The sequence below is a fragment of the Agrilus planipennis genome, unplaced genomic scaffold, assembly GCF_000699045.2.
Source record: "Agrilus planipennis isolate EAB-ADULT unplaced genomic scaffold, Apla_2.0 scaffold387, whole genome shotgun sequence".
Classification (NCBI taxonomy): Eukaryota; Metazoa; Arthropoda; class Insecta; order Coleoptera; family Buprestidae; genus Agrilus; species Agrilus planipennis.
In genome coordinates this window covers 1-27,514 of record NW_020439130.1, presented here as the reverse complement: position 1 = coordinate 27,514, position 27,514 = coordinate 1, and the positions used below count along the sequence as shown (strand labels likewise).

General features: G+C 35.7%; 2 protein-coding genes across 3 annotated transcripts; both read right to left on the bottom strand.

The window, feature by feature from the left end:
- Positions 1 to 964: 964 nt before the first annotated feature.
- LOC112905403 lies at positions 965 to 2,534 on the bottom strand. Its single transcript, XM_025977762.1, has 5 exons — positions 2,271 to 2,534; positions 1,936 to 2,177; positions 1,340 to 1,879; positions 1,082 to 1,276; positions 965 to 1,050 (listed from the first exon to the last, which is right to left on the bottom strand). Exons 1-5 carry the CDS (start codon positions 2,393 to 2,395, stop codon positions 965 to 967), a joined length of 1,188 nt encoding a protein of 395 aa, XP_025833547.1. The 5' UTR covers positions 2,396 to 2,534.
- Positions 2,535 to 7,207: 4,673 nt separating this feature from the next.
- Positions 7,208 to 9,207, bottom strand: LOC108742876 (malectin). 2 transcript variants are annotated; one of them, XM_018478218.2, is made up of 4 exons: positions 8,850 to 9,207; positions 8,444 to 8,792; positions 8,169 to 8,389; positions 7,208 to 8,119 (listed from the first exon to the last, which is right to left on the bottom strand). In XM_018478218.2, exons 2-4 carry the CDS (start codon positions 8,689 to 8,691, stop codon positions 7,794 to 7,796), a joined length of 795 nt encoding a protein of 264 aa, XP_018333720.1. In that variant the 5' UTR covers positions 8,692 to 8,792; positions 8,850 to 9,207; the 3' UTR covers positions 7,208 to 7,793. The 2 variants fall into 2 exon arrangements, with proteins under 2 accessions (XP_018333720.1, XP_018333721.1); XM_018478219.2 differs by having other exon boundaries at positions 8,856 to 9,207.
- Positions 9,208 to 27,514: the final 18,307 nt, after the last annotated feature.

Sequence of the window (27,514 nt, the reverse complement as noted above, 5' to 3'; positions counted from 1 at the left end):
GTGCGATAAATCGCGAGAAGTTCTCTGTCGAAGGCGCTGTATTTAACTTCAGCGTTCGATAGCTTGGAGGAGAAAAATGCAAGGGGTTCCCAGGTTCCATTGTGGAATTGTTGTAACGCAGCGCCCAAGTGATGGTCGGATGCGTCACAGAAAATTGCTAAGGTAGCATCTGGTTGTGGATGGTGCAGGAGAGTAGTCTGCGCCAGTTGCTCCTTACTTGAATTGAATACCTCGTTGGCTGTGGGATTCCGTTGTAGTGGTGCATTTCCTTTGATTTTCCCCAGTAAAAGTTCATTCAGAGCAGAATGAGTGCGGGCAGCGTTAGGCAGGAACTTCCTGTAAAAGTTGAGCATATCCAGGAATCGTCGCAATTGTTTTGCGGTAGTAGGCTTGGGGAAATTGGAGATTGCTGTTACTCTGTCGGGTAAAGGGCGTATTCCATTTGCCCAGACAGAATAACCTAGAAAAGAGACTTCCTGTTTACCAAAGTTGCATTTTGCTTGGTTAAGCAGTATTCCGTATGAATGTAGACGAGTAAATAACGTGCGTAAATGCTGTTTGTGCTGTTCAGCATTTTCTGATGCGACCAGTATGTCGTCGATGTAAGCAAAACAGAAATCAAGGCCGTGTAACACTTCGTCAATAAAACGTTGAAATGTTTGGCTGGCGTTACGTAAACCAAAATTCATGTGAGGAAACTCGAACAATCCAAAAGGTGTTGTAATGGCTGTCTTTGGAATGTCTTCCTCTGCGACTGGAATTTGGTTATACGCTCTAACCAAGTCTATCGTGTCCGGGATTGTTCTCGCGTTGAGAGCACGGTAGTCTCCGCATGGGCGCCATTCATCGTCTTTCTTTGGGACCATATGCAGTGACGATGCCCAGGGGCTGGAGGAGGGACGTACGATACCCAGTTGTACCAACGTTTTAAATTCTCTTTTGGCGGCAGAGAAACGGTCCGGGGCTAAACGTCGTGGTTTGCATGATACGGGTGGACCGGGGGTAGTGTTGATATAGTGCCTTGTTGCATGTTTCGAAGAGGTGATGTGGCTGTTGGGTCGAGTTAATGACGGAAAATCACGAAGTATCTCGTGGTATGGCGAAGTGGTCGGTTTCGTTCCTGTAACGAAAGTGACGGAAGGTTGGCAGCAGTTGATTACTTGACCAGCGGTGGTGAGGTGTGTCAGTCGATCCAAGAGTTGTTGGTTGCTTAAATCTACCAGCAGTTGATAGTGGGCTAGGAAATCTGCACCGATAATTGGTTTGGTGACGTCGACTATAATGAAACGCAATGGGAAACATCTTCGTAGGTCTAAGTTGAGCGACAGAATAATAGTACCATAGGTCGGTATGTTGGTGCCGTCTGCTGCTTGTAGCGTGAATGTGGATTTCTGACATGGCCCAGGTATTAGTGACTTGGGATACACGCAGATATCCGCACCGGTGTCGACCAGAAATGTTTGGTTTGTGGCTCTGTCCGTTACAAATAGGCGACGTTGCGCTGTGTGGACCTCACTTGTTGTTGCCATACGTGGTTTGTTGGTTAATTTCCTGTTGTCATCCGTCATGGTGGGATGCGTTTGTGTGCCTTGTCCTTGACCATTTGCCCTAATATTGTGGTTGGAACGCTGTCGAGGTAGAGAACTGTGCGAATTTGAACGGTATTGGTTCTTCAGTTTTCTTGCCATGTGTCGTCTCATGTTGTTCAGATCCATCTGGAGGGTATGTACCATGTTGGTCAGTTGTTGGATGGTATCGTGCTGGAGAGTAGGTGTGGTCGTAGCTGTTATCATGGACTGTGTTTGAGTTGCTTCCATGATGTAATCGGCGACCTTTGCTGTTTCATCCAGATTCTTATCGCGCATAGTTGCGATGATGGCTTGAATATTAAAAGGAAGACGACTTGACCAAATGGTTCGCAGTAAATTGTCCGACATAGTGGTTCCGGCCAGACCGCGTAGATGGCACAGAAATTGCGTGGGTTTCCTGTNTGAATATTAGGAGGAAGACGACTTGACCAAATGGTTCGCAGTAAATTGTCCGACATAGTGGTTCCGGCCAGACCGCGTAGATGGCACAGAAATTGCGTGGGTTTCCTGTCTCCCAAATCTCCAGGCTCGAGGAGTTGTTTCATCCGTGTTTCTTGGGAGATGCCCAGCCGACGAATGAGTGCTGCCCTAATGGTGGCATATGGTTTAGTCACTGGGGGATTAACAATGATATGACGCACTTCCGCCGCATAGTGAGGGTCAAGGTTGCCTAGTACATACCCAAACTTTGTTGATTCGGACGTAATTCCGTAGGCCTCAAAGCTACGGTCGACCATGCAAAACCAGAGTTCGGGGTTGGAAGGCACAAAGGGTGGCAATTGGACGTCTAGTCGGTCAAGGGACATGGTGAACGGCGGCGTGTTGTGGCAAGATTGGGCGTCACGTTGCGGCTGGCCTGGGCGGTGTTGTTAGCTTACATGCTGCTTGCCGAGGAGCAGGGCTGCGCTGCTCCGCAGGGTGACCGATTTAGTTTTGATGAGAACTGGCCGGTGGAGAATGTGTGGCGGCAGCAAATCATCTTCAAAAGGTTGCCTAATAAATATGTAATCTAGGTTATATCTCCCTAAATCACCTGCAATCTTCCACGTATAGCGCTTCCTAACGTAATGGTTGAATAAAGCATATTCGGGACGGTTAAATTTATCGCAAAATTCTATCTATCTCCCCTATCATTTTTATTGACTAATCCAAAAGAAACTGCATTTGCACCGTCTTTACTTTAACCTATTATATATATATTCATCTCAAGTTTTAAATTTTCCGATTTCCGACTAATTTATATTGGGCGTAAAAAAAGTCATATTGCTTTATTTGAAAATTTTTAAATAAATTTAAACTTTTATCTGGAATAGTTTCACTGATTTTGGCATAACAGAAGTATGCCATAGACCACTGACAACTATAGCGAATGTTAAAAACCAAAACCTTATCTTTCTTTTTTATGTTACAAAAATCATAAAAGTCCAAGGTTATATTGAATACTGCAATTCTAATTTAATTAGGTAATTCATTCTGTATTTAAGGAGAATACAACATCGTTTAAGAAACAACATTCAGATAATTTAATAAACTGTATGTATCCTCATTTAAGAGGAATTTGACGGAATAAGGATATTAAAGATTTTTTGTTGGTTTTTGTTTTTTTGATCGATTGAAAGAATATTGTAATGTTCGTGGGTTTAACAAATTAACTTTTAAGAAGAAAACTATTTATTTACACTAATTATTATTGAACTTAAAAGTGCTATTAAATTATTACTAAACCTAGGTAATTATTCTATTTATTTACACTTCTGTTATTATTTGCAGTTTTATTTATTTCACTTCTATCACTATCAATTTATTTCTTGATTCACTTCTGCAACGGTCAATTTATTCTACTCTACTCCGGCGATCGTCTCTTCCTTTTTATACTCCCTTGCCTTCTTTCAGGAACATTCTCCTGTCGTCCAGAGATGTCTCGTTTTCTTTGAACTGTTTAATTGCTTTCCCGGAACGCAGGTACGACACACACGTTCACAGATACGGCGCACATGAAGAAAAGCGCCCGCGGCTAGTCGGCGAATCGATAAGCCGCTCACACACACGTATGCCTGATCGCACACAATCACGCTCGTGGTCGCTACAATATTATGAAAACATAAGATGTATGTTTACAAGTTAATAATGTCCAGAATTTTCTTTTATGGGATTCTCCATAAACACAGAATTAAGTAGGTATTTATATCTGAATTTTTGTAATATAAAAAAAAGAAAAATAAACTTTTGATTTCAACATTTGCGGTAGCTGTTAATTGTCCATGTCATACCTTTGTTATGCCATGAAATTATCTATTTCAGATAAAATTCCAAATTTCTCAAAAATTTTCAAATAAAGCAATATAAGACATCCATGTGGGTTGAAAGAAGATAAAAAGAGGAATCAAATGCCAAAGTAAAATACGGTAGGTCATCATCATCATAAGGTCGTCCACTCGTTCCTATCCTGAGCTAATCTTCGCATTTCCCTAAAACTAGAACAACCCATATCCTTAACTATCTGCCAAGCCGTCTCTACTTAAGCCTGTAAGCCGTGCTGAAGGTTTACTTGACAACACTGTGGGAGTCCCAGGATTTCCCAGTTAATGAATGTTACAACTAATACATTGGTTGTTGTTTTTCTTTCGTTGTTTTTTGATATTTTAATTTTAGCGGAAATATCGTGCAATTAATGTGCAATAAGGATGCTTATAGTGTGTTTTAGTGATTAATGCCTTTGGATACAATTTTTAATTGCAGATGGTAATATTAACTATTAAGTGAAAGAAGTGTTAGGTCAGATAGTGTGTTTATTTTTACAAAATACCTCATCGCTGTTGTGTTCCCGGTTGCAACTCAAATTATAAATCATCTTTAAAATGTAAGTATGTCTGTATTTTTATTCCCAAAAAAATGATGAAATGCGAAAAAAAATGCATAAGTGCTATACCTCGCAAAGATTGGAACTCCATGAAAATATTCTGCTGTTTACATACATCACGTGAACGAAAGTGACATTATAAAAACAGAAAAAAAAGTATCCACTGTCGATAATGTTTTGAATGTGTTTTTAACATATCCTAAATTACCAGAGACTGATGAAACAGAAATTTAAATTGTTGAAATCCCTTAAACATAAGTCAGTTTATTGATATTTTAAATTCCGATTATTTAATGAATTGTAATTTAGATGACTCCATAAAAATTTACATTTCAGGATATGCAGTTCATTGTGCTGGTAAAAAGATAATTTGCAACAATTGTGTTTCGCTCATAATAAACAATAAAGGCTTTTGCGTTGGACATATTTATTTTTACAAAGAGGAAGATTTTCTGTTCCTAATGATAATGTCAGTGTAGGTTTTTTCACATTTATGCCATTCTTGAAGAAATAAGTAATAACAAAAATCTGCAGACACAATGTCCACGAGCTGAATACTAAAAACTAATTTTAGGAGCATTAACAATTTTCAAAAATATGTAGTTGTGGAAAACATTATAAAGATGCACTCTTCCAAATTTTATCTTCTTTTACTAATGTTTTGCTTATGATTACGTTAAAATTATAAATTATTGAAAGTAAGAGTCCCGCCACTCCAATTCAATTTCAGCTAACTGTAAGACAGCAAAAATCCGTAAATTAGAAACGTTCAAACTGTAATTAATTTTTTCTAATGGGATAGCGGGGCCATTGGCGAACCCCAAAAAAAAGTAACGCGCCTTAGCAATACCTCAATGGTGGTGTGGAAATTTGCCTTAATAAAATTACAATTATCGAGATGACATTCATATGGGTACCTATCAATGTTTACCTAATCTATTGTCTTTTATAGTTTGTTCTTAATACCTACATATTTTAAATAACGTCACATACTATCAGTGATGAACAAATGTTACTTATTTAATAATTTAATTCATTTTTATCGTAATGGGTGTCTAAAAATCATGTATAGCGACGCATATATTAATAAGAAGTAAGACTCGCAAAATAGGACTCTCACATCGAAGCAATGCGATGTTGCCAAACTTCTCAGCTATCTGCGAACAGTAATCTAATGTAGGTCTACCTCTACCCCTCCTAACTTCCGTATCTGCCTTTAGTATGTCTGACTAGACCTTCGTGCCTGAAAAGGTGTCCTACTAACTTATCTCGCTTATTTCTTATTGACTTCCATAGAGTTCTTTGTTCTTCTACTGTTCCTAATAACTCTTCATTTCTAACTTTCTCTATCCACGGTATCCTCATCATTCGTCTGTAACACCACATTTCGAACGCTTCTAACAGTTTCTTTTTCGCCGCGCTCACTGTCCATGTTTCGCACCCGAACAGCGGCGTGATACGGTAGTTTTTTAAACTTTGTTTCTGAATGTCCAATTTAAATTATGAAGTTCAATTTTAGTATAACATTAGCTATTAGAGACGACTATAACTGGTAAGAATTTCAACACTTCTTAGTTAACTTAACAGTTATTTGTAATATTATTATTTGTTTTCGGGCTTCCCCGACATTTCACTTGTGGAGCTGTCTTTTCCAGAATTTCGAAGGTAAGGAACTTCCAATAGTTGTAGTGTATTTACAAGAGAATAACACAAATCTGTGATCAAGAAAACCATATCTGTATGACTATAATTTTTTCTTTTTGGAGTATAATTTTTATGTACAGTACAAAGATCAAAACAATGCTTGTACTGATGGATTGACCCATATTTCAGTAACCGACTTGAAAGAAATACATCGTAGTACATTAAGTATTTTTTCAATAACTCGGCCTAAAATTAAATCTAATAAGCCCGTTGATCATAATAAAGCAAGATCCCAGAGCCGCCAGACATTACCTACTTATTTTCTGAGTAACAAAATGGGTAGGATTGAGTAGTGCTAGTATGTACTTTGAACGTATACAAATCTGTTAAAGGTACATAAAAACATTACTCACTTTTTTAGTCTGAGTGCTTGAGGGTCTTATACTTCAGATATTTTTTAAACGCCCTGTATAAATTATGAAGTTCAATTTTGGTATGACGTTAAACATAACTAGTACAAATTTCAACATTNGAACAGAGGACTCTATGGAAGATATTAAAAAATAGGCGAGATAGGTTGGTAGGACACCTTCTCAGGCATGAAGGTTTAGTCAGAGGCATATTAGAGACAGAAACAGGAGTTAGGAGGGGTAGAGGTAGACCTAGATTAGATTACTGTCCGTAAATAGTTAAGGATGTGGGCTGTTCTAGTTTTAGGGAAATGCGAAGTTTAGCTCAGTATAGGAAAGAGTGGAGGTACGTGTCCAACCAGTCTTAGGACTGATGACCTTATAATGATGAGTTGCGGCAGAGATCTTTAAAAAATTAAATTATTAGGTATCTAAGAAACTTACAATTTTGTTTTTCATACGAATTTGAGATAAAAGTGGCCGATATCGACAGTTGAAGTTCTTTAGTAAAACGATTTATCCTCCATAACTTCTACCGCCAAATCTTCTTAGTTTCCTTAATACATCTAATGTCAATTAAATTTGAAAAACCCTGTACAAGATGTATCTGGAAAAAGAGGTAATTCAACTTCCACTGCCCTGTCAGAACTGAATGAATTTTTAGTTTTAGATAAAATTATTTAATTATTGTTAATGACAACCAATACTTTGCATTTCCTTTATTTATATTTGTATTTACAAATAAATAAAAAATTTTAAGATGTTAACCATAATTAAACCTTCAAAACACCAGCAACAAAAGTTAATAATGCATTATTTAAATTAAAATGTACAGTTTCGTCATAATTCTACCAATGGGAACTTAATTACTTATACATAATGAACACAAAAAATTCTGTATAATAATGGTTTCCTTTCTTATTATAATCTATTCTACTTACTATTTTCAGTAGCTTACTTCCTTGTTTAATTTTTGAATGAAAATCAATTGTTTTTCCTGTTATTCAAAAGAAATAAAATACCTAATTTTTAGTACATAGGTACGATATATGATTAAGGTATAAAATAATAGAGAACTATTATTGGGTTCTTTAGAGTATAAATTTTGTTCATATTGGTTGCAAATTTTGCTTCAACAAAAGCTTGTATTTCAAGAACCCTATTCATACATTCATGCAGCCCTTTACTAAGTACATTGCTTTATTCTAATTCCCACACCCAATACCTTTCAAACTAAATGTAAATATACCCTTTCAAATTAGTAAGTTGACTATCCCTATCATTTTAAAATCACAATTTACATAAGCAAAATAATAATGGAATAAATGCTCCTATTGCAATAAATATTGGAAGCATCATTGATGAATCATCCATGGAATATGGATCCGGTTGTTTAGGTCCACTAGGTTTCCTATTTTTAGGAACATATTCAGACTCTTCTCTAATTTCTTCAGCAGGTTCTTGTTCTGGAGGTGGAAGCTTAGGAACAGTTTCTAATTTTCCCTTTAAAACTAGTATTGCATTAATTTTAGGGTTATCCTTGTAACTCTTAATAAATTCTATACGTATCTTGCCTCCCCTAATATCAGATTCTTCCCCATTTACAAAAAGCCGACCTAAAAATCATTGTAATTTTATAGGCTATAATTATTTTAATATTACTACCTTTTGAAACTGTGAAAGGAATATATTCATCATGTGCTACACCACGTCCGACTTTATCAAAAATATCCAAATCTGCAACAACAGTGTGATCGCCATTAAGAACCACATCAAACACTTTCTGATCAGGGCTTGTAAAATAAACTTCACAAAACTTTAAGACAATAACATAATCACCATCATCTGGTATAGGTATATCATATCCAAAAGTGTTTGTATGATATCTGCAACATCAACTAATAAACTTATTGTAAATTAACATATCATTCATTTTTCACCTTTCTGTTTGATATAAAATTTGGTCTTGTGGGGGAATTCTACCTATAAACAACCTCTTCCCATAATCAGAAGCTATTCCAACTCTTCCATGTAAAGGATCCCTTTCATAGCGAATTCCATTTACATCAGTATGTGCTTCTCCACCACAATTAACAGCATAAATTACATTTTCAACACTAAAACTACTATTAATCAACAGTAGTAATAAACTACAAAGAACACATAAACCGTATCTAGTATAAATCATTTTGTACTGATATCAGTCGATTCGATTTTGTAACTGTGGCATCGATAAGGGTATTCAAATTAATAAAATGATGTTGTCACCGGTTCATTTGCAGCTTGCTTCTAAAAGTTTGGTTATGTCATAATAAACATCGACTTCAACAGCCATTAAGCCTTCACCCTTACTAGCAGCAATATCAGACAGCACCACTTTAACTGGACTCATTCCAAGCACAAAGGTTTCAATAATAAAAATAAATTGCTAGATAGATTGCAATTTGCTCCGCTATCCGCTATAAACTATACCCACTACTAAGATCACAAGAAAAATGATAAAATCATAAAACAGCCCTTGCAGTAGTTGCATTCTGCATATCATACAGTTCCTCAGAGGTTGTCTGTACCATGAATTTTCATATTTATGCAATGACACCTGAAAAGCATCCAGAAAGTTTCACAAAATAGTAATGAGTACTGCGATTGCTGTTAGTTACGAATCGAGTAACTTGAAGTAGGAAATCTGGAGCGGGTCTATCAAGAGTTACGAGAATCATGCATGTACGCCGGCGCTTCTATGAGCTTATTCAGCTTACATGTGCTGTGTGAAATTATGAATTTTTTTTTTATTAATAATTACGATTATATTGTTGGCTTGTTTAATTTAATAATTTAAACTTTAAGTGAATATGACATTTGTTAAGTGTTAGTGTAGTTCTTCGTATCTAGTGATAATCATTTTCTAGTAGTTTTAAATCAGAAATTAAGTCTTAAAGGGGTCTTATTAATGTTCAAACAAATCGTTTTCGAACTAGGCAACCTCTTTTACAAAATACGTTACAGTAAAAACGGCAAGGGAGGTCTGTACTACGGCTCCCTTGAAACAGTTTATTAGGGTAATATATCATAATAGAAGCTACGGCTTCTTTGGGTATCTACCTGCTTATGTATTAATTATACGTATAGTATCGTTACATGAGTTTCTTTGATCAGGACATATACACTGCACGAACTAGGTGAAGAAATAAATTGGTGGCAATGTTGTTTACCCTTTTACCTGACGAAAAACCAGCACGAATCTAGCTTGCGCCGCATTCTAACATTTTTATTTTATTAAGATTATAGGCAATCAAGTTGATAGCTTCATGTCTAATGAAGATCTTTTAATTTGGGTTTGTTAAAAAATATTGATTTGAAAAATGTTATATATAATGACCTTTTTTACGCAAAAAATATCGTTCTCGTGTGTTCCACAATTTTTCTCAATATTTACTGCGAAATATGCGTATAAACAAGTAAATGAGCTATTATTCAGCAGGTAGGTAGGTCGCAAGAGTTGGAAGAGAGGTCGATATCTCAAAGATGTAAAAATTACTGATACGAGATCGCTTATGCTACTAAAATAAAATTAATTCTTCAGGCGCGACACTTTACATTTGCCCGGATTCCATTGCACGCCTCATTTCGTCATAGAAATAATTATTCTATGTTCCTTATCAAGGAATATTGTTTATTAACACATGAGACTTTATATAAATTTAATTAAAAAATGAATAAATGACAACGCTAAAAAATTATCTTTTCAATTAATGAAACTTTATTTTTAAAAACAATTATTTTATTAAGTNAGGGTAGGTTAGGTTAGGTTATCGGGTTTTGTTCAAGTGACCACCCTCTTTCGATCTCCCACCTCGACCCGCTTGAAAATATTTTTTTTATTGAATTTTATTTGAATTATAGTGTATGAAAATTGTCAAAATAATCAACTTTCAACCCCATAACTTTTTATGGGGGTGAGACCGCCACGAACTTTTTATGGTACAGTGGTGGTGGGGGAGACCTCCTCTTTCGATACCATCCACCAAAGGGGGTAAGGGCCATCATCTAGACATTTACCAATTATTGTAATGTATAAATAATACAAATAGGTTGAATATTTTAATACAACTGACTTGATCTCTTATAGATATAAGTCGTTTAATGTTTTGATAGTTATTTTCTTTAAGTTAACTTCCTTTATGGGCGTAGGGATCTGGTAGTCTTGTGCTGGTCCATTTCTTTTACTTTTTCCAATTTTATATTTGATAAGAGTAGCAGCATTTAATAGCTTTAAATATGACGAATACAATGAAGAGTGATTGAAAGCGAAATATATCATATGGTAGTGATCAAATATATATGTTTGTCCTAACTCTTCTTTTAAATATCCAGCGGTACTGTTAATTTACTGGATCCTGAGGTTCTCTCCTGGAAGAGGTCTCCAACTGATACTGTAGAGAAATTTCTTTTCTAATAATCTTCTCATTTTAGGTAAATGACGGTTGGTAGATTTCTTATTTTTCTCTGGGGTGATGTTAAGTATATTTTTGTCATTTTTATTTTCAAATATGGCAATTTGATACTTATTTGTTAATTTTCGCTGTTATTGAGTCCTTACAAATATTCTTGCTTGTGTTATTTAGACATTGGAATAATTTCTGTTTCATTAACGTTACAAAGGCGTTTCTGTACTCTCTCTTTTTGGTTTTGAAATAGTTGCTCATACAATTTTATTAATTCTTTTCTTCTATTTTGAAAATATTCATGCATAGGTTTTTGCAAAGAGGTTCTTAATAGATTAATTTCTTTAAAAGGTCCATATAAAATTTCAAAAGGTGTAAAATCGGTTGAAGAGTGAATGCTATTATTGTACATATATACTGCGGTTTGTACATTATCCTCAAGAGTGCTCTCTGGATCATTTTCTCGTAAAATTCTTCATTTTTATGTTAGAGTTCGATGAAATCTCATTACGGGTGAATTCAAATTAGGATTGTAAGGCGTGGTTAGATGAACATCTATATTAAAAGCGTTTAGATAATCCTTGAAAAGTATGTTGTCAAATTCTTTTCCATTGTCTGTTACAATTCGTTTGGGTAAATTGTAATGCATTATGTAGTGTCTAAATTTTCTAAGTATTTCCAATGCATTTGTTATTTCTAACTGGTATGAGGGAGTGTTTGTTAAAAAGATCCAAAAATGTTTGGAATTTCGTTTGTCCAAATTGATATACATCCATGTGAACAATTTCGAAGGGTTCTTCAGCAAGTAAAGGTCCTTGAAACGGTGGCCTATATGGATCTATGAGTTGTTAATTTTGCAAAGTCTTGTATAAATTTTCTATAATATATTATAAGTCCTAAAAATGATTTTAAACTAGTTCAATCATGGGGTATTGGGAAACTTTTAATGGTTTTCAGTTTGTCTGGATTTGGTGACATTCCTTCGGCAGTGACAACATGTCCTAAAAATTGTACCTCTTTGTGCAAAAATTCACATTTATCAGGTTGTAGTTTGAGATAATACTGTTTTAATTTTTCAAATATGAGTTCAAGATGATGTAAGTGTTCTTGCAATGATTTTGAGAATATTATAACGTCATCGATGTATACGAAACAGAATTTGTATATATAGGGTCCTAGAATATTTTCCATAACTGCCTGGAACGTTGCGGGTGCATTTTTTAAACCGAATGACATCCGAACATACTCATATAGTGCCCCCCCCCCTTCTACAGTCAATGTAGTCTTTTCAACAGATTTTTCGTCGATTTCTATTTGGTGGTATCTCTGAGCTAGATCGAGAGTAGAAAAATAAGTACATCCTCCTAATTTGTCTAAAATTATATCAATGCGTGGTAAAAGATACCTGGTTTAATTTGCGGTAGTTTATTACCATCGTATATTTTCGTTTTCCACTTGCGTCTTGCTTTTTGGGTACAATCCACACCAGTGAAGAATATGGCGATATGGAATGTTGGATAATATTCTTCTGTAATAAATGTTCAATTTGTCGTTTTATGTGTTCCTTCAGGTGATAAGGATGTCTGTAACTTTTGACATAAATTGGGTCACCATTAGTTCTGGTGTTATGTTTAACAGCGTTTATGAATGTTGTTAGTCCTTGTTTTGTTATCATAATGTCATAGTCTGATTCTTCATAAGCATCCATAGCTTCTACTTGTACAGGTTCATCAAATGTTCAACTTATTTCTTCGTTAGACGGAATATTTACTATGCCATTTTCTGCGTTTGCTAATACTTCAATACTTTGTTCTAAAGAACATCCAAATTTGTGAGGTCCTGTGTCTAAGAATTTTTAAACCGTTAGGAACGATAAATAATAAAGGATAGTTTCGAAATTTGTTGAAGGTAATTAGTATCCATTATGCCTTCTGGTCTAAAGAGACAGTCGCAAAATCTTCTTCATTTTCAACTTTCTCAGCTGATTCTTCTGGATCTTCTCGTAATTGCAACTGTTATTGACAGAATTCTGCGTATTCTTCTGGGGTCATTAACTCCCGTTCTTCAACATTAGAAACGCCCATAGGTTATACTTTTCATTGATAAGATTTTTTTTATCTTTATTTAGAAAAATACAACAACAGGCATTATGTTGACAATAAAATCAATGTGATCATCAAAAGTCATTTTACCATCAATAATTTTACCAAGGTCTTTAAAGGCAGATACTAATTCAAGGTTTTCGTCCTGTAGAGAATATTGCGTTTGTGTAATTCTACTATTTCGTGTGCATCGGAGAAACTTACATTTCGAAACATTAAGTTCTAGTTTATTTGCAGTAGACCAATTAGCTAAGCTATTCAAGTCTTCTTGTGGTAACCGGGTGTCGTTTTTATTTGTAATTTTTCGCCAAATTTTTGCAGTTATCTGCATACAAATTAAAAGAACTATTTATAGCTTGATTAATATCGTTTATAAATAAAGTAAAAGCTTTTTATTCGTGGGGTATACATTCCATAAATATGCAGCGAATACAGAAACCGTTGATATGAAATGGTAATTAGTATGGAATCATAGGGGATAAATTCTAAGGTTCCAAAATAAAGTCAAAATTTATCAAAATAAAATCAATGTATTGATAAATTCGCAATTAATTAATCGTTATAATCAGCTTTAGGCAAGTAAAAAAATTTACAATTAGTGATTTTTTCTTGTTTTGAATTTTGAAATTAGTCCGCTTGGTTACACCTTTTATAAAAGTCTCCTAGGCACTAGCTAATAGTACCTACTCAAAAGATGCTGATACGTTGAAAAATAATACCGAATCTTTGTTTACTCAAAAGATGCCGATACATTAAGGGGATTCAGTGGTACACGCGCCATAGAGTAAAAACATGCTTATCGGTTCTAGATATCATGAGTTTAATATTTGAAATAGAGGATTGACATTTTGTAGTAAGATAGATAAAGCTTTGTTCTAAAGCTTGTCCAAGGCCATTTTTTAATTTTTTAGTTTCTATTGAAAATACGTGTCCTACAAGAAGCATCAATTTTAAGCACTTGTAGAAGATTTTGATGACCGTATTATTGAAAGCCAACAATGTACTGAGTTAGTGTGAACCTTTGTCTGTTACCATATAAAAAATTAGATATTTATCTCGCAGCGTTAAATTACAATGTTTGGAATAGAAACCCATGTTTTCAGAAAAATTCACACTAGGCACGAGCTGTCTATTGCGGTTAATCCCCTTAATAAATGACACCGAATCCTTTTCTGTTTACCGATTGTAACCGCCAATAATAATATTTTAAACCGCGAATACAAGAACTGGGTTGCAATTTTTTCGTCCGCGAATAATGAAAACGCGAATAAGGAAATCGTGAATAAGGAACTTTTACTGTATTAAAAAGAACCACGGTCCCAAGTGGAAGCCTTGAGGTACGCCAGATTCACAATCGAACGGTTCTGATTTAATTTCTTTATGACTAACAAGGAATTTTGTTTACGATAATTATGAGTTAAATAACTGACGAACCAGTTCATATGCATACCAGTTATCTTAATTTTTCCAATTGTTTCACATAAAATGGGAGCCTTCACAATCGAACGGTTCTGACTTAAATTCTTCGTGTCTAAAAATTTGTTTACGATTTGTTAAATAACTGACGAACCAGTTCATATGCATACCAGTTATCTTAATTTTTCCAATTGTTTCACATAAAATTTGTATATTTACACTATCGAACGCTTTTGAGAAATCAGTAAGTATATATAATATCTGCTTGACAACCTGAATCTAAAATTTTTTGCATATCGTTGGTAAAAAATAACAAATTAGTAAGAGTCGATATTCCGCCTACAAAACCATGTTATTCAATTATTACATTTTCTTTTTGTGGTTTGATAAACTCCAGTTCAAACCTTTCGAATAATTTTGGAATGCTGCTCAAAATACTGATAGGCGTATAGTTTTTAAAATTGTTACGGTTGCCTTTTTTATATATTGGAGTAATGAAACTCGATTTCCATACACTCGGAAAGGAATTTGTTGAAATAGATTTAATCAATAATATACATAAGGGTATTGTAAACTGTCAGTTGCACATTTTTTCATCATTTTGAGAATTCCATCAGGGCCGGTATTATAACTATTTTTCAAAGAAAGTAACCTTTTTGCACTAACTTAGATGTAACAGAAGAGGGATAGTGTAATACGCGTCTCGTTCAAATCGAAATTTTGCCGCTATTACACCAGCGCAGTTTCCCGACGCGGCGCAGTGCCGCTCGCGAGGGCGCCACTCGGGCTTAGTAGCGATAGAGGCGCACGCCCTGCTACCCTTGTGCTACTACCCCTTCCTGGTGACTCGGTTTGATGCACCCCTACCAGGGGTATAAAAGGACTGGCACTGGACACGAAAGCCACCGAGCGGCATGGCCTAGAGGTCTAGACCATTGCTTAGCATTCGGGAGGACGCCGGTTCGATTCCGGGTCCGTCTGCCTTGGTCCAAGTTTTTCTGTGGTTTCCTTGGATCACTTAGGCAAATGCTGAGNTTCTAGATATCATGAGTTTAATATTTGAAATAGAGGATTGACATTTTGTAGTAAGATAGATAAAGCTTTGTTCTAAAGCTTGTCCAAGGCCATTTTTTAATTTTTTAGTTTCTATTGAAAATACGTGTCCTACAAGAAGCATCAATTTTAAGCACTTGTAGAAGATTTTGATGACCGTATTATTGAAAGCCAACAATGTACTGAGTTAGTGTGAACCTTTGTCTGTTACCATATAAAAAATTAGATATTTATCTCGCAGCGTTAAATTACAATGTTTGGAATAGAAACCCATGTTTTCAGAAAAATTCACACTAGGCACGAGCTGTCTATTGCGGTTAATCCCCTTAATAAATGACACCGAATCCTTTTCTGTTTACCGATTGTAACCGCCAATAATAATATTTTAAACCGCGAATACAAGAACTGGGTTGCAATTTTTTCGTCCGCGAATAATGAAAACGCGAATAAGGAAATCGTGAATAAGGAACTTTTACTGTATTAAAAAGAACCACGGTCCCAAGTGGAAGCCTTGAGGTACGCCAGATTCACAATCGAACGGTTCTGATTTAATTTCTTTATGACTAACAAGGAATTTTGTTTACGATAATTATGAGTTAAATAACTGACGAACCAGTTCATATGTATACCAGTTATTTTAATTTTTCCAATTTTTTCACATAAAATTTGTAAGTTTACACTATCGAATGCTTTTGAGAAATCAGTATATATAATATCTGCTTGACAACCTGAATCTAAAAGTTTTTACACATCGTTGGTAAAAAATAACAAATTAGTAAGAGTCGATCTTCCGCCTACAAAACCGTGTTGTTTGATAAAATCCAATACAATGCTTTCCAATAAGTTTGGAATGCTACTTAAAATACTGATAGGCCTATAGTTTTTAATATCGTTACGGTTGCCTTTCTTATAAATTGGAATAATGAAACCCGATTTTCATACACTCGGAAAGGAATTTGTTGAAATAGATTTATTGAATAATATACATTAAGGTATTGTAAAGGAAGTTGCACATTAGTAGTATAGCTGTAGGGATACTATGACACTTCGATGGCCTGTCCATCCTCAGTTCCTTACCATGACACCTTGGAGGTCATTATTCAACTGACGAAGTTCTTAAGAGCCTCTGGATTGTCCTCATAATGGGCGGAGCCTGTATATATGTGTGTGTGTTTGTTTGTATATATGTATGTATGTGTATATGTATGTGTTTGTGTGCCTCCGTGATGTTTGTAATCCATCCTTAGCGACCTTGATCGAATTATAGGTATAATTGACGGCTATCTGCTGTGTATGTATGTTCGTGTATGTGTATGCATGTGTACCATAAGAGCAGTTATTATGAAAGAAGCTTTTGTTTTTCGTTTACCTCATCGCTCATGAATGTAATTAATAATATTTATTGACATATTACACATTAAACATAAGAGGAAACGTCGCGAAACAGGACTGAACCTGCATAGATTTACGTTGAATACTTTGTGACGTAATTGAACTTTGGTCTTTTGAATGTTTGTGTAGATAAGAGGAAACGACNCTAAATCATTATTTGAACTATTTAATGTTGCTGCATTTAGTCCAGCAGCATCTGCAGTATAGAAACATATTAATAGTTAAAAAAAAATTAGTAACCCAAGATTAATTATATCTAAATTTACTTACCTGATTTTCTTTTAGTTTTCTTGAAGAAAAATGAACACTTCGGGAAATCCTACGTTCAGGTGGCAACCCGGTAACGCATCAATAATGACTATCATGTGATTACTGACTAATCTAATTAATATTAAACGACCGATAATAGACTTTGGACTGTTAGCACATTACCGTTGTTACGATTTATTGACGCAACCAGTAAAAGTAAATTTTTTAGCACCATTTTATAAAACGATTGTAATATAATGAAATCAATGATACTAACGCCATAATATAATGTACACATATATATGTACCCACATTATAATAGTATGTAATTTATTAGTAGTTTTACAATATGTGTACCTGCTGGGTGCTGATATCTACTGGCTATCCGATGCACGTCCTATAAAGCCACCTGTACATATCTCCAATGAGAATATGCATAGTATGTCCTCCAGCAATCCCTTAAAGAAATTGAACATGATGGATGGATGGATTGGGATGTAATCGTACATCTATATTATTGTGTGCTGTACGAGTTGTAACTTTTATTTAACAATTTACTGTCTAAATAACACATCTATAATTAATTATCAATTCATCACTATATAAACACTTTATCGCTTTTTCGCTCTTTCTTCTCTTTCTATCGCCTCTATCCCAGTATATAACGTCTAGAAATTCGGTCTTCTTTGCTACTATGAATGCTGCGTTGCTTACATACAAACATGTATGTGATACTGCCCCCCCCCCTCCTAAAACTGATAGTCCCGATCAGTGACGTCGCCTTTGTAGGGAGCAAGTCGATCAATGGATGACGGATCTATAAGTCAGTAGGAATAGTGATATGTGTCAGTCACAGTCAGTTTCGTGTCCGTTGACGACGCTTCTTAAATTGGTCTCCAGAGTAACGTTAAATGGTTCAACCATTCCATCAGACTGGATGTAAGGGCGTAGTCCTGGTTTCAGTAATTTCTATTATTTTACTGATGTTCCTGAACAAAGGCAGTTCGAAATTCCTGCCTTGGTCGACTAATTCAGTCACTGACAAGTTTCTCAGCAACGCTGTGTGCTTCCTGGTTCGGTATCGCATATGCCACTTGCTGAAGCAATCCATGACCAACGAGATGTATCAGCTACCGGAGTCCGTCATTGGGCATGGTTTTACCACGTTGACTGCGATTATTTTAAATAGCGCCCACGTTGTTCTGCTGCTTTCGTCCACGACTCCTTGTCTTCGGTCGGGCATTTCCTGCACCAGTCTTCCACATTGCTCCTACTTCGTGACTAATAAAATCGCTCGCGTACCTTTCCTAGAGTGTTCGTATCGCCGAAATGCCCTTCGCCATGGACTGGCTTTAGGACTTCTGAAATCCTTTTCTTTGGAAGTACCACTTAGAGTTCGTTTCTGGTTTCATCTGGACTTTCACACATTTCTTTCAAAACGGACGTGGTCCAAGTTAAGGGAAGTCCACTGCGCCGAATAACTTTTCGTTGTTTGACTTAGGGGACCTACATCTGCCCACGATGGTCTTGAGCTACCGGCTTCTTTCTATCTCACTATTGGATCTATATTTTCGTCCTTCCTCTGGTCTTCGATTAAAGCGTTATCTTTTCAGAAATTCTCAAGCCGAACGGTGGTTAGAACAGAATAGATTGATACCAGCTCCTCCTTGTTGTCTGCAGAACAGTGTTTGCAGTTTTTCACGTAAGGTCTCAGGGAAGGTGCATCTGTGTTGTCGTGTTGTTTGACTGGACGATGCTCGATGTCAAACACATATTCTTGAAGTCGTTGTAACCATCATGCAATCTGTCCTTCAGGGTTCTTGAATTGCAGTAACCACTTCAGAGAGGCGTGATTCGTTCTTAAAAGGAATTTCCGTCCATACAGGCACTTGCGGAAATGTTCGAGCATTTTTACCACAGCCAGTAGCTCTCACTATAATTTCGTTCTGGTTTGGAGAGTGTTTGATTAAAATACCCGATGACATTTTCCTAGCCCCCATTACTAGCGTCAGCATTAACGATGAAGGGTTTGCTAAATTGTGGGTACGTCAAGAGTGGGACTGGGGTGTCCAATGGAAAGAAACTCCATCTTCTACAAGTTGGTGTAGTATGATGTCGTCTAGATAAACTAAACAGATTTTCCCATTTAATCGTTATACTACAGTGTCCATAAGTCTCTCGAATGTAGCCGGTGCATTTCACAATCCAATCATTTCAATAGTTCTTCGAATTGTTTGACTTGATGCTTGTTGAAATGATTACTTGACCATTTCACAAGTCTGGATCAAGTTGTAGAAGTGATGTCGGTTTCGTCTTGGGTCCATCTATCTAGTCACAGTGGTGGATTTCAGCTACCAGTTACCCACCAATAATGTTCTCTGCTCAAGTCTTAATTGTCTGGCTCAAATACCCTCACTAATTCGCCGATGTCATTCCTCTTTCCATGTTCTTGAAGAAGGTCCAATCCAATGATGACATCATCTACTATGTCGGCTACCTATACCCAACTAGGTAAGTTCGTATTTCAACGTTGCATTCTCCATGGATTGGTGAAGTCTCTCCAGCAGTTGCAGTTAAGATCAGTCTTCTGGTCAAAGGCCGAATTTTCCATTCTGATACCACATTAGTTCGAACGATGTTGTTGGCCGCTCCTGTGTCAATAACCATTCTAACATTGTGCTAATTTATGGAGCCTACTATAAATAATGAGTTAGTACCATCCAGTCTTGAAATGATAACGTCTTCGAGGGCTTGGTAAGGGTGAGCCAACTTGCGCCCAACAAAATTGGCTGATCTTACTTTTCCGACAGCCGTGTTTTGTTTGAGAGGTACTTACGTGCCCTAGTTTGCCGCAATTCCATCACTTCTGACAACCACTGTAGTTCTTGCAGTTTCTAGCAAAATGGCCAGTTTGTTCACATTCTCAATACTTTGGGTTCCATTCTTCCGTGTTTCTGGCAGTGGCTTTCTTCATATCGATTACGCATTCCCTTCTTGTCTAATTAGATTGTCGTTGATTTCGGCTTGTCGTACACGTATATGACCTTTGGGAGCTTGCTTCTCCGCTTCAAATTCTAGGGCATGCGACTATGCTTCTTGTGGCGCTAATGTAAGGACTTGCTGTAGTTTGGAGTCCTGGCTCCGCCAATAAATGTATATACTGCCAGTTGGTCTATGAATTCTTAAGGGGTAGAGGGGTAGGCTAATCTCACGGTTACGGCTTTTCAGTTGCTTCTGATGTACCTGCTGTATATGTTTATTGTCATACCTTATTTCTAGGAACCATCTAGAAAAGATGGTGGAAGTCATATTGTTGAGACTCGGGCATTCCTTGGAGGATATTCAGCGCCTCTCCTCGTAGAAAAATTATTAGAGCTGTTGTTTTCTACGAATCAGTTCAGGAATTTACCTCTACCGTTTCTCCAATCTGCTTCAAGTAACTAGACCACGAGACCTTTCCATGAAAAGTAGAAATTGTAATTTTTAATGACCTTGCACCGGAATCTTCAAGTCTTGAAGTAGATGGTGTTCTCTCTCTCACTTGTTCTCTTATCATGACCACATTGAAATGAAGGGATTATAACGAACAAAATGTTTATTAAAAAAATAACTTAAAAACTAAAACTGAACATGAAATGTCTTAAACAAACACAAAAATACAATTCTAAAAGAAAACAGAATACAGAAAATCAAATAAAACAAACTAGTGCATTCACATACGCGTCTCTTGTAACACTAATAATACACTTGGCTGCATGCGCTGACCAACCCATTTCGATCGTCCAATCGATAAATACACGCCGCGACCTCCTAAGAAAGGAATTCAGAAGCCGGACGAAATGAGAGACACGATGAACAATATATGGAAGAAACTAAAAGAAATACGCAAAAAAAACAAAATGTATATAGAGGAAATCGAAAATATAAAGGAAGAAAATAAACAACTAAAACCAGAAATGACAAATTTGAAGCGTAGGGTATAGTATAGTAAAAATAAAATCAACAGAAGAAGAAATTAACAACAATACGTGGATGATAGAAGTAGAAAAGTTTAAGAAGAAAATTAAAATCCTGCAGACAAAAGGAAAAATTAAATTTCTTAAGGAAAATAAAATATGCATAATAAAGCGACCTTAAAGAACAAGAAAGAAAATTTAAAGGGAGATAAGGTTGAGAGCGAAGTTAGAATAAGAAAAGGGAAGCAAGGCTAAAGTGGGGTACTAGAAATTATTTATTAATGGGTATGCAATAAAACTGAAAAAACACTAGTAATAACTGAAGGACGTACAGGCAAAAAACTGACAAAATGTCTCAATCCCATCAGTTAGGGCTCAACACCTGCCCAGTAACCACTGAAGATGCCGTCAGCAAAGAACGGCGAAACGTATTGAAAAATAAGATTCCACGGACCACGGCAAAAAAGCCCGGAAGAAAACACAGCATCGATGTCTCAAGAAATAGGGATTCGGAATATAACATTTGGAAGCTGGGAGTATGGAACATCAAAAGCATCAATGGCAAGAAAGAAGAACCATGTGAAGAGTTTGTGAAGAAACGTTTGGATGTACTCGTCGTAACAGAGACGAGGAGAAAAAGGCAAGGGGAAGTAGAATTAAAACGTGGTAATAAGTTAATATAAAGTAGGGGTAGATAAACAAGAAACAGTAACAGCAGGCGTAGGATACTTAATAAGTGAAAAATGGAGAAAAAGAATAAAAAGGAAGGTAGTTCTTCGGCTCCTTTGGAGGTCATTCTTCGGCCCCGAAGAATAACACACACACACACATACACACATCTCCTACAACCCTTCCATCGTTGACGTCGCTGTTGCTACTGTTATGGCTGTAGGGAATTTTCCTTGAGCATGTGCGTGTTGTGTGTGTGTATGTTGTGTGTTGTCTGTGTGTGTTGGAGGAATAGGGATGTATTATGGTTATCATGGCGATGATGATGACGACGATGATAATTCTTTTTCGCGTGCACATTAAGGGATGGTCTTTCCTGAATTATTATTTATATATAGTCTCATTGTATTGTTTATTATTATTACTTTAAAATAAAACTAATGTAATACCAACGTTTGTTTTATTTATTTATACTAGTTCTTCTCCCTTATCAGTCACTGTGAGATCGAAACTCTTAGCACCATTGCTTCAAGTGGTCGAAATTTACTTTAGTGAACAATTTGTTTAATCACTTTCTTTGTGTTAAAAATTGTTTAAAAAAATAAATTTAAAGGAATTGTTTGTAAAAAAAAGGTTTACAACACATCGTACACTTCAGCATAACAAATTTCTGATACTAACTACGTAATACTATTTTGCCCTGTGCTGACAGCACTCGTAATTTCTTTTATATATAATATTTTTACCTGATTTCGCAATTCAAGAAACCTTTCTGAAGTACAATTGAAAAGGTCCNATTTTCCAATATGAACAAAATTTTCATACAATATCTGACATATTAATCCAACTGTTACGTTTTTCCGAAAATCCTAACCATTTAACGAAAAGATTGTTATTTTTACGTTTCAAAACTTTTTCAACTAAATATATATCTGGATATTTGGTTTTCTGTATTTCGTTATAAGAATTTCCGCTTATAGGATTGCCGTTTAAGTGTTCCAATAAATATGTGTTAGGGTAAGTATAATTAATTTTTACTGCTCTAAATAACTCACTTGTCTAGTTGGGTGTGTAAGACTTTGAAAATATATGTTTAGCTAGATTTCTTCATAATTTTGGATGTAAATGGTAAGTGATAATTGTCTTAATTTGTTGTACAGTAATATTGGTGATTATCACGGCAGCACGATTGCTATACCACATGGTAGGGGTTTCATATTCGAGCATAAAGACAGAGGGTATTTAAAAGGATAGTATTTTCTTTTATTAAGGAAATAGGTTTTACAACAGGAAAACTGTTAATACACAACACAGTATCATTTGACAGAATAATGGTTTGTATAGTTTTTTTGTGCTAAAGTAAGATTAATAGAATACGCAAAGTAAGTAATGGTAAAGGTAATGAGAAAATACGAGGGTACTGCCAAAATTTTCGGATAGATAGGTAATGTTACTGTCTAATTTTGTTACGTCAGTCGTCTCGGCTTGTGGCTGAGGAGAAGGGTGGTCAGGAATGTCTTCATCATCCTACAACAAAACGTCTTGTCTTACATTTCTAACGTGGTATTTTCCTAATTTTTGTTTGTCGTGCTAATATTCCTTCAATTCTGTCACCATCTTGGTCAATTTTGGTTGTTCTTTGAAATTTGGGGGCCATTTTAGGTTTGTCAGAAGTATTGGTGTAAATTTCCCTAGGTAATTCAGAAATAGGGTCGCTTTGTTGATTAGTTTTGTCTAATGCTTTCTGGTTTCCTTTTAAATTTCGATTTTTTACTTTTTCGTATAATACGGATAGTTCTCTAATTCTATTCTTTATGTAGTTACCTGGGTTGTTGAACTCTGAGAGTTCTAAGTCTGTTATGTCTTTATAAGGTCCATGAATTATTTCAAAAGGTCTAAATTTGGTGGCCGATTAAATTGTATTGTTATACATAAAAATAGATTGTATCATTAAATTTGTAATTTTCTCTTCAGGGTTAGGTTGCCTTAAAATTGTTAATTTTTATTTTAATGTGTTATGAATTCTTCCGAGCAGGCTGATAATAGTTGGGTTGCCGGTACTCGCGAAGTGTAAGTCAATGTGATAGAGTTAACAGAAATCTTTGTGATGGGGGTTGTAAAATTCTGTCCCCATGTTAAATAAAATGTTGTCTGGGGGGTTATGATGATTACTGAAATATCATAGTTTATTAACAATAATAATGGTGTTCTTATCTGTTACATGATAAGCTTGCGCATATTTACTGAAATAGTACTGTTGTAATAGTAAACGTCTATCATAATAATTTCAAAGGGTTTTGAAGATACCATGGGTCGTTTATATATATGGCGGTTTATAAGGGGTTCGCTCATATTTGGATTTTAGGCATACGTCGCAAATATTAATGTAAAATGTGATTAATTTCTTTAATTTGGGATAATAAAATTTTGTTTTTTTCTGATAATACTTTATGTAATGTTTGAAATATAGAGTGTTGAAAAGTGTCCTTAATTTTGTTGTCAAAATGTATTCCTACTTAAAAAGGCACTTTAAAGGGTGTGTTCGTAAATTGATGTTTAAGCCAAAATGCGGTTTGCTCATCTTCTAAAGTAACGTTCATTCTAAATCTATCGTTTGGTAATATTTTTGTGGTAAGTTTACATTTTCCTAATGTAAACGTAAATTGTAAAGGAAAATCCTTCTCTTCTGATAATTTCATAATGGGTACAAAATCTTCTTGGTTGGAATGTACAGTGACTAAATCGTCATTGACATTATTGGGTTCATTGTTACTGTTGGATTCAACTAATTCGGCTAATTGGGCCAGAAGTTCATCAGCATACTGGATTCAACTAATTCGGCTAATTGGGACAGAAGTTCATCAGCATACTGGGATAAAAGTCTAAGTTATGATCTCAACAGGGGTTGGCAAATAATGAATCTATGTCAAAATCATTGTCTTCCTCGAGGGCGTTTATTTCTGCTCAAGAAAGTTCGCCAGCAACGTAATTTTCTTTACCTTTGATATGTTTAATTTCAAAATTATATTCCGAAAGTTTGATTTTTCAGCATACTAGTCTGCTATACCTTGCTAAGGGCATGTGGTCTGTAAAAAGGGTAAATTTTCTACCGTAGATGTAAGACCTAAAATGTTTATAAAACTCTACTACAGCTAATAAATCTTTTTCTGTAGTACCTACTGTAGTTTCTCTCTGCTGAATTAAGGGTGGGATATTACGGAATTTATCACCTTGTCGCTAGCGTTGGTGGTAATAGAAAAATGCTTATTAAAGTATGGATATGCCAAAACTGGATCGTTTGTGATTAATTCTTTAATTTAATTAATAGCTTCTAAACACGAGGGATCTTTAACATTAATTGAAGTATTTTTCTTTAAACATCTTGCAAGGGGAATGACAATTTTGGAGTAATTTTTTTATAAATTGATTGTAGTAGCCGCTCAAGCCCAAAAATGATTCGAGTTCTTTTACTGTTTTTGGTACGGGAAATTTTTTAATGGAAGTAATTTTGTCGGGGTTAGGTTTCATCTCTTTGGTGGTGATTACGTGTCCTAAAAATGGAACTTCTTTTCTTAAAAATTCAGATTTGTCTAATGATACTTTTAAATTTACGTCTTTTAATTTTTGAAAAACTTGCTTTAGATGTACTATGTGTTCGTGTTATGATTTTGAGAATATTATGATGTCTTCCATGAAAACAAAAGCAAATTTGTACAAAAAGTCACATAGTACGGTGTCCACGATTCGTTGGAATGTAGCGGGTGCGTTTTTGAGTCCAAACGGCATACGTACATACTCGTAATGAGCATTGTCAACAGAAAAAGCAGGTTTTTCAGTAGGTACTGCCTTTGTGGAGAGGGATTTGTAAACAGCTGGAAGGTAAGTCTGAAGAAGTGTAATAGGAATATTGTCCTAAAGAATCTAAAATATGTTCGATTCTTGGTAAAGGGAAGGGTATTGTCTTCTATTGTTTTTTTGTTAACTTCGCGGAAGTCAATGACCATGGGCATTTCTTTTTTTCTGATGCGTTCATTTTTTTTTTTTGGTACAATTCAAACAGGAGAAGTATAAGGAGAAATAGATGGTTTAATTACACCGTAATTGAGCAATTTTTTGACTTTGTTTTGAATTTCATTTTTTTCGCGGATAACGGAAATTTTTGTGGTAAACAGGTGAATCGTCAGTTGTCCTAATATGATGCGTAACTTGTGTTGTCGCAGTTAATTTTTGTTCGTCGTCGCTAAAAATTGAATTAAATTCTTTACAAAGTTTTGTAATTTTATTCTTTTCTTCATCATTCATATGATCTAAGTAGTGTATGATAGCCGTTTCTGGCACAGAGATAGGTAACTGACGAAACGTCATGGATCTTAAACATGTAACTGTTAAATGTTTTCATGTGGTCACGTGATGTTATTGACTGTAGGCGATGTCAGTGAGTGTAAGCATTAATAAATATACTGGTTGTATTTATGCTACAAAGAATGCGGATTTTGAAAAGAAATTATTTGGTGGAGAGAAAGAAAGAAGTAGGGATACGTTAGGAGGAGGAAAAAAGGTGGTTGAGCGGAACGGAGTATAAATGAAAGACAACCAAAAGAGTGTTGCACATAAAAGGTAGAAGTATGAAAATTGGAATATTGTTGAACATGTGGAGGTTTTGTACGAAGCACATCGTAATGTCGTGTTACATAGAGGAGACTACGTAGATAGACAGAAGTACAGTGAAAATAAAGCAATGAGGTATGTAAATGACATCAGTCGGATAAAAGAGTGGAGCGTAGCCCGTGAACTGTTTGGGTGCAAAATTAACTATAAAGCATGTTCTGCTTACGTGTTGTACTGCGATAGGAATAATCTTCGTTATCTACCATTGTGTGGGAGTTGCAGGTATGAAGCGAATAATGGTAGAATAATATCGTTGTGTACGCGAGTGCCAAATTTGTGGATGTTAGAAATTCACCTTAATGACGAAGTCCACATTCATTGTAAATAGTGTGGTCAGATTTGCAGTTGCGAATTTGTTTGCACCCAGAACCATCATTTAAGGAGGGAGAGTATATTTGAAGAAAGTTATGTGAGGGGAATTTGTAACAATATCGTAAATGTTGATGGAGCGTAAACATGTATATATACTAAAATTTGTTAAGAAATAATTGATGATGTAGTGTGGAAGTAGATTTAGTGATAACAACACGTAACAGTGGTATATATATATATATATGTGAAGAAGTGTGTCAAGGTCAAAAGTGTTAAAAAAGAAAGTTTGTGAGGGGAAGGGAAAGGAAAAGTATTGAAATAAAAAAGTTAGTGCAAGGATGGAGTCAGCATAATAGATCGATGGATGGATCCTTTGCTCTCCTGTAGTGCAGAGTAGGCAGGAAACTGTGTGGGTATCGTCGATCTCATAAAGTAGACCCGACATTTTGCAGAGGTATGTGTGAACCCCCTGACGACAAGGTCGATAGCAGAAGTTCACAACATCGACGTGATACATTCTGCAGCTGTGACAAAAAAGTAGAGGTGTGTTATCAACACATTCTTGACAACAGAATCCTGTTGCAACGTCACGGCTTTCTCGAAGACGTCGACAAATGTTGCATTGCAACCGGGTGATGGGTACAGTTTAATTGGTTGTTTGTCGGAATGGTCAAAGGACACACACATACCCACCCACACACACACACACACACACACACACACACACACACACACCTATACAGGTCCAC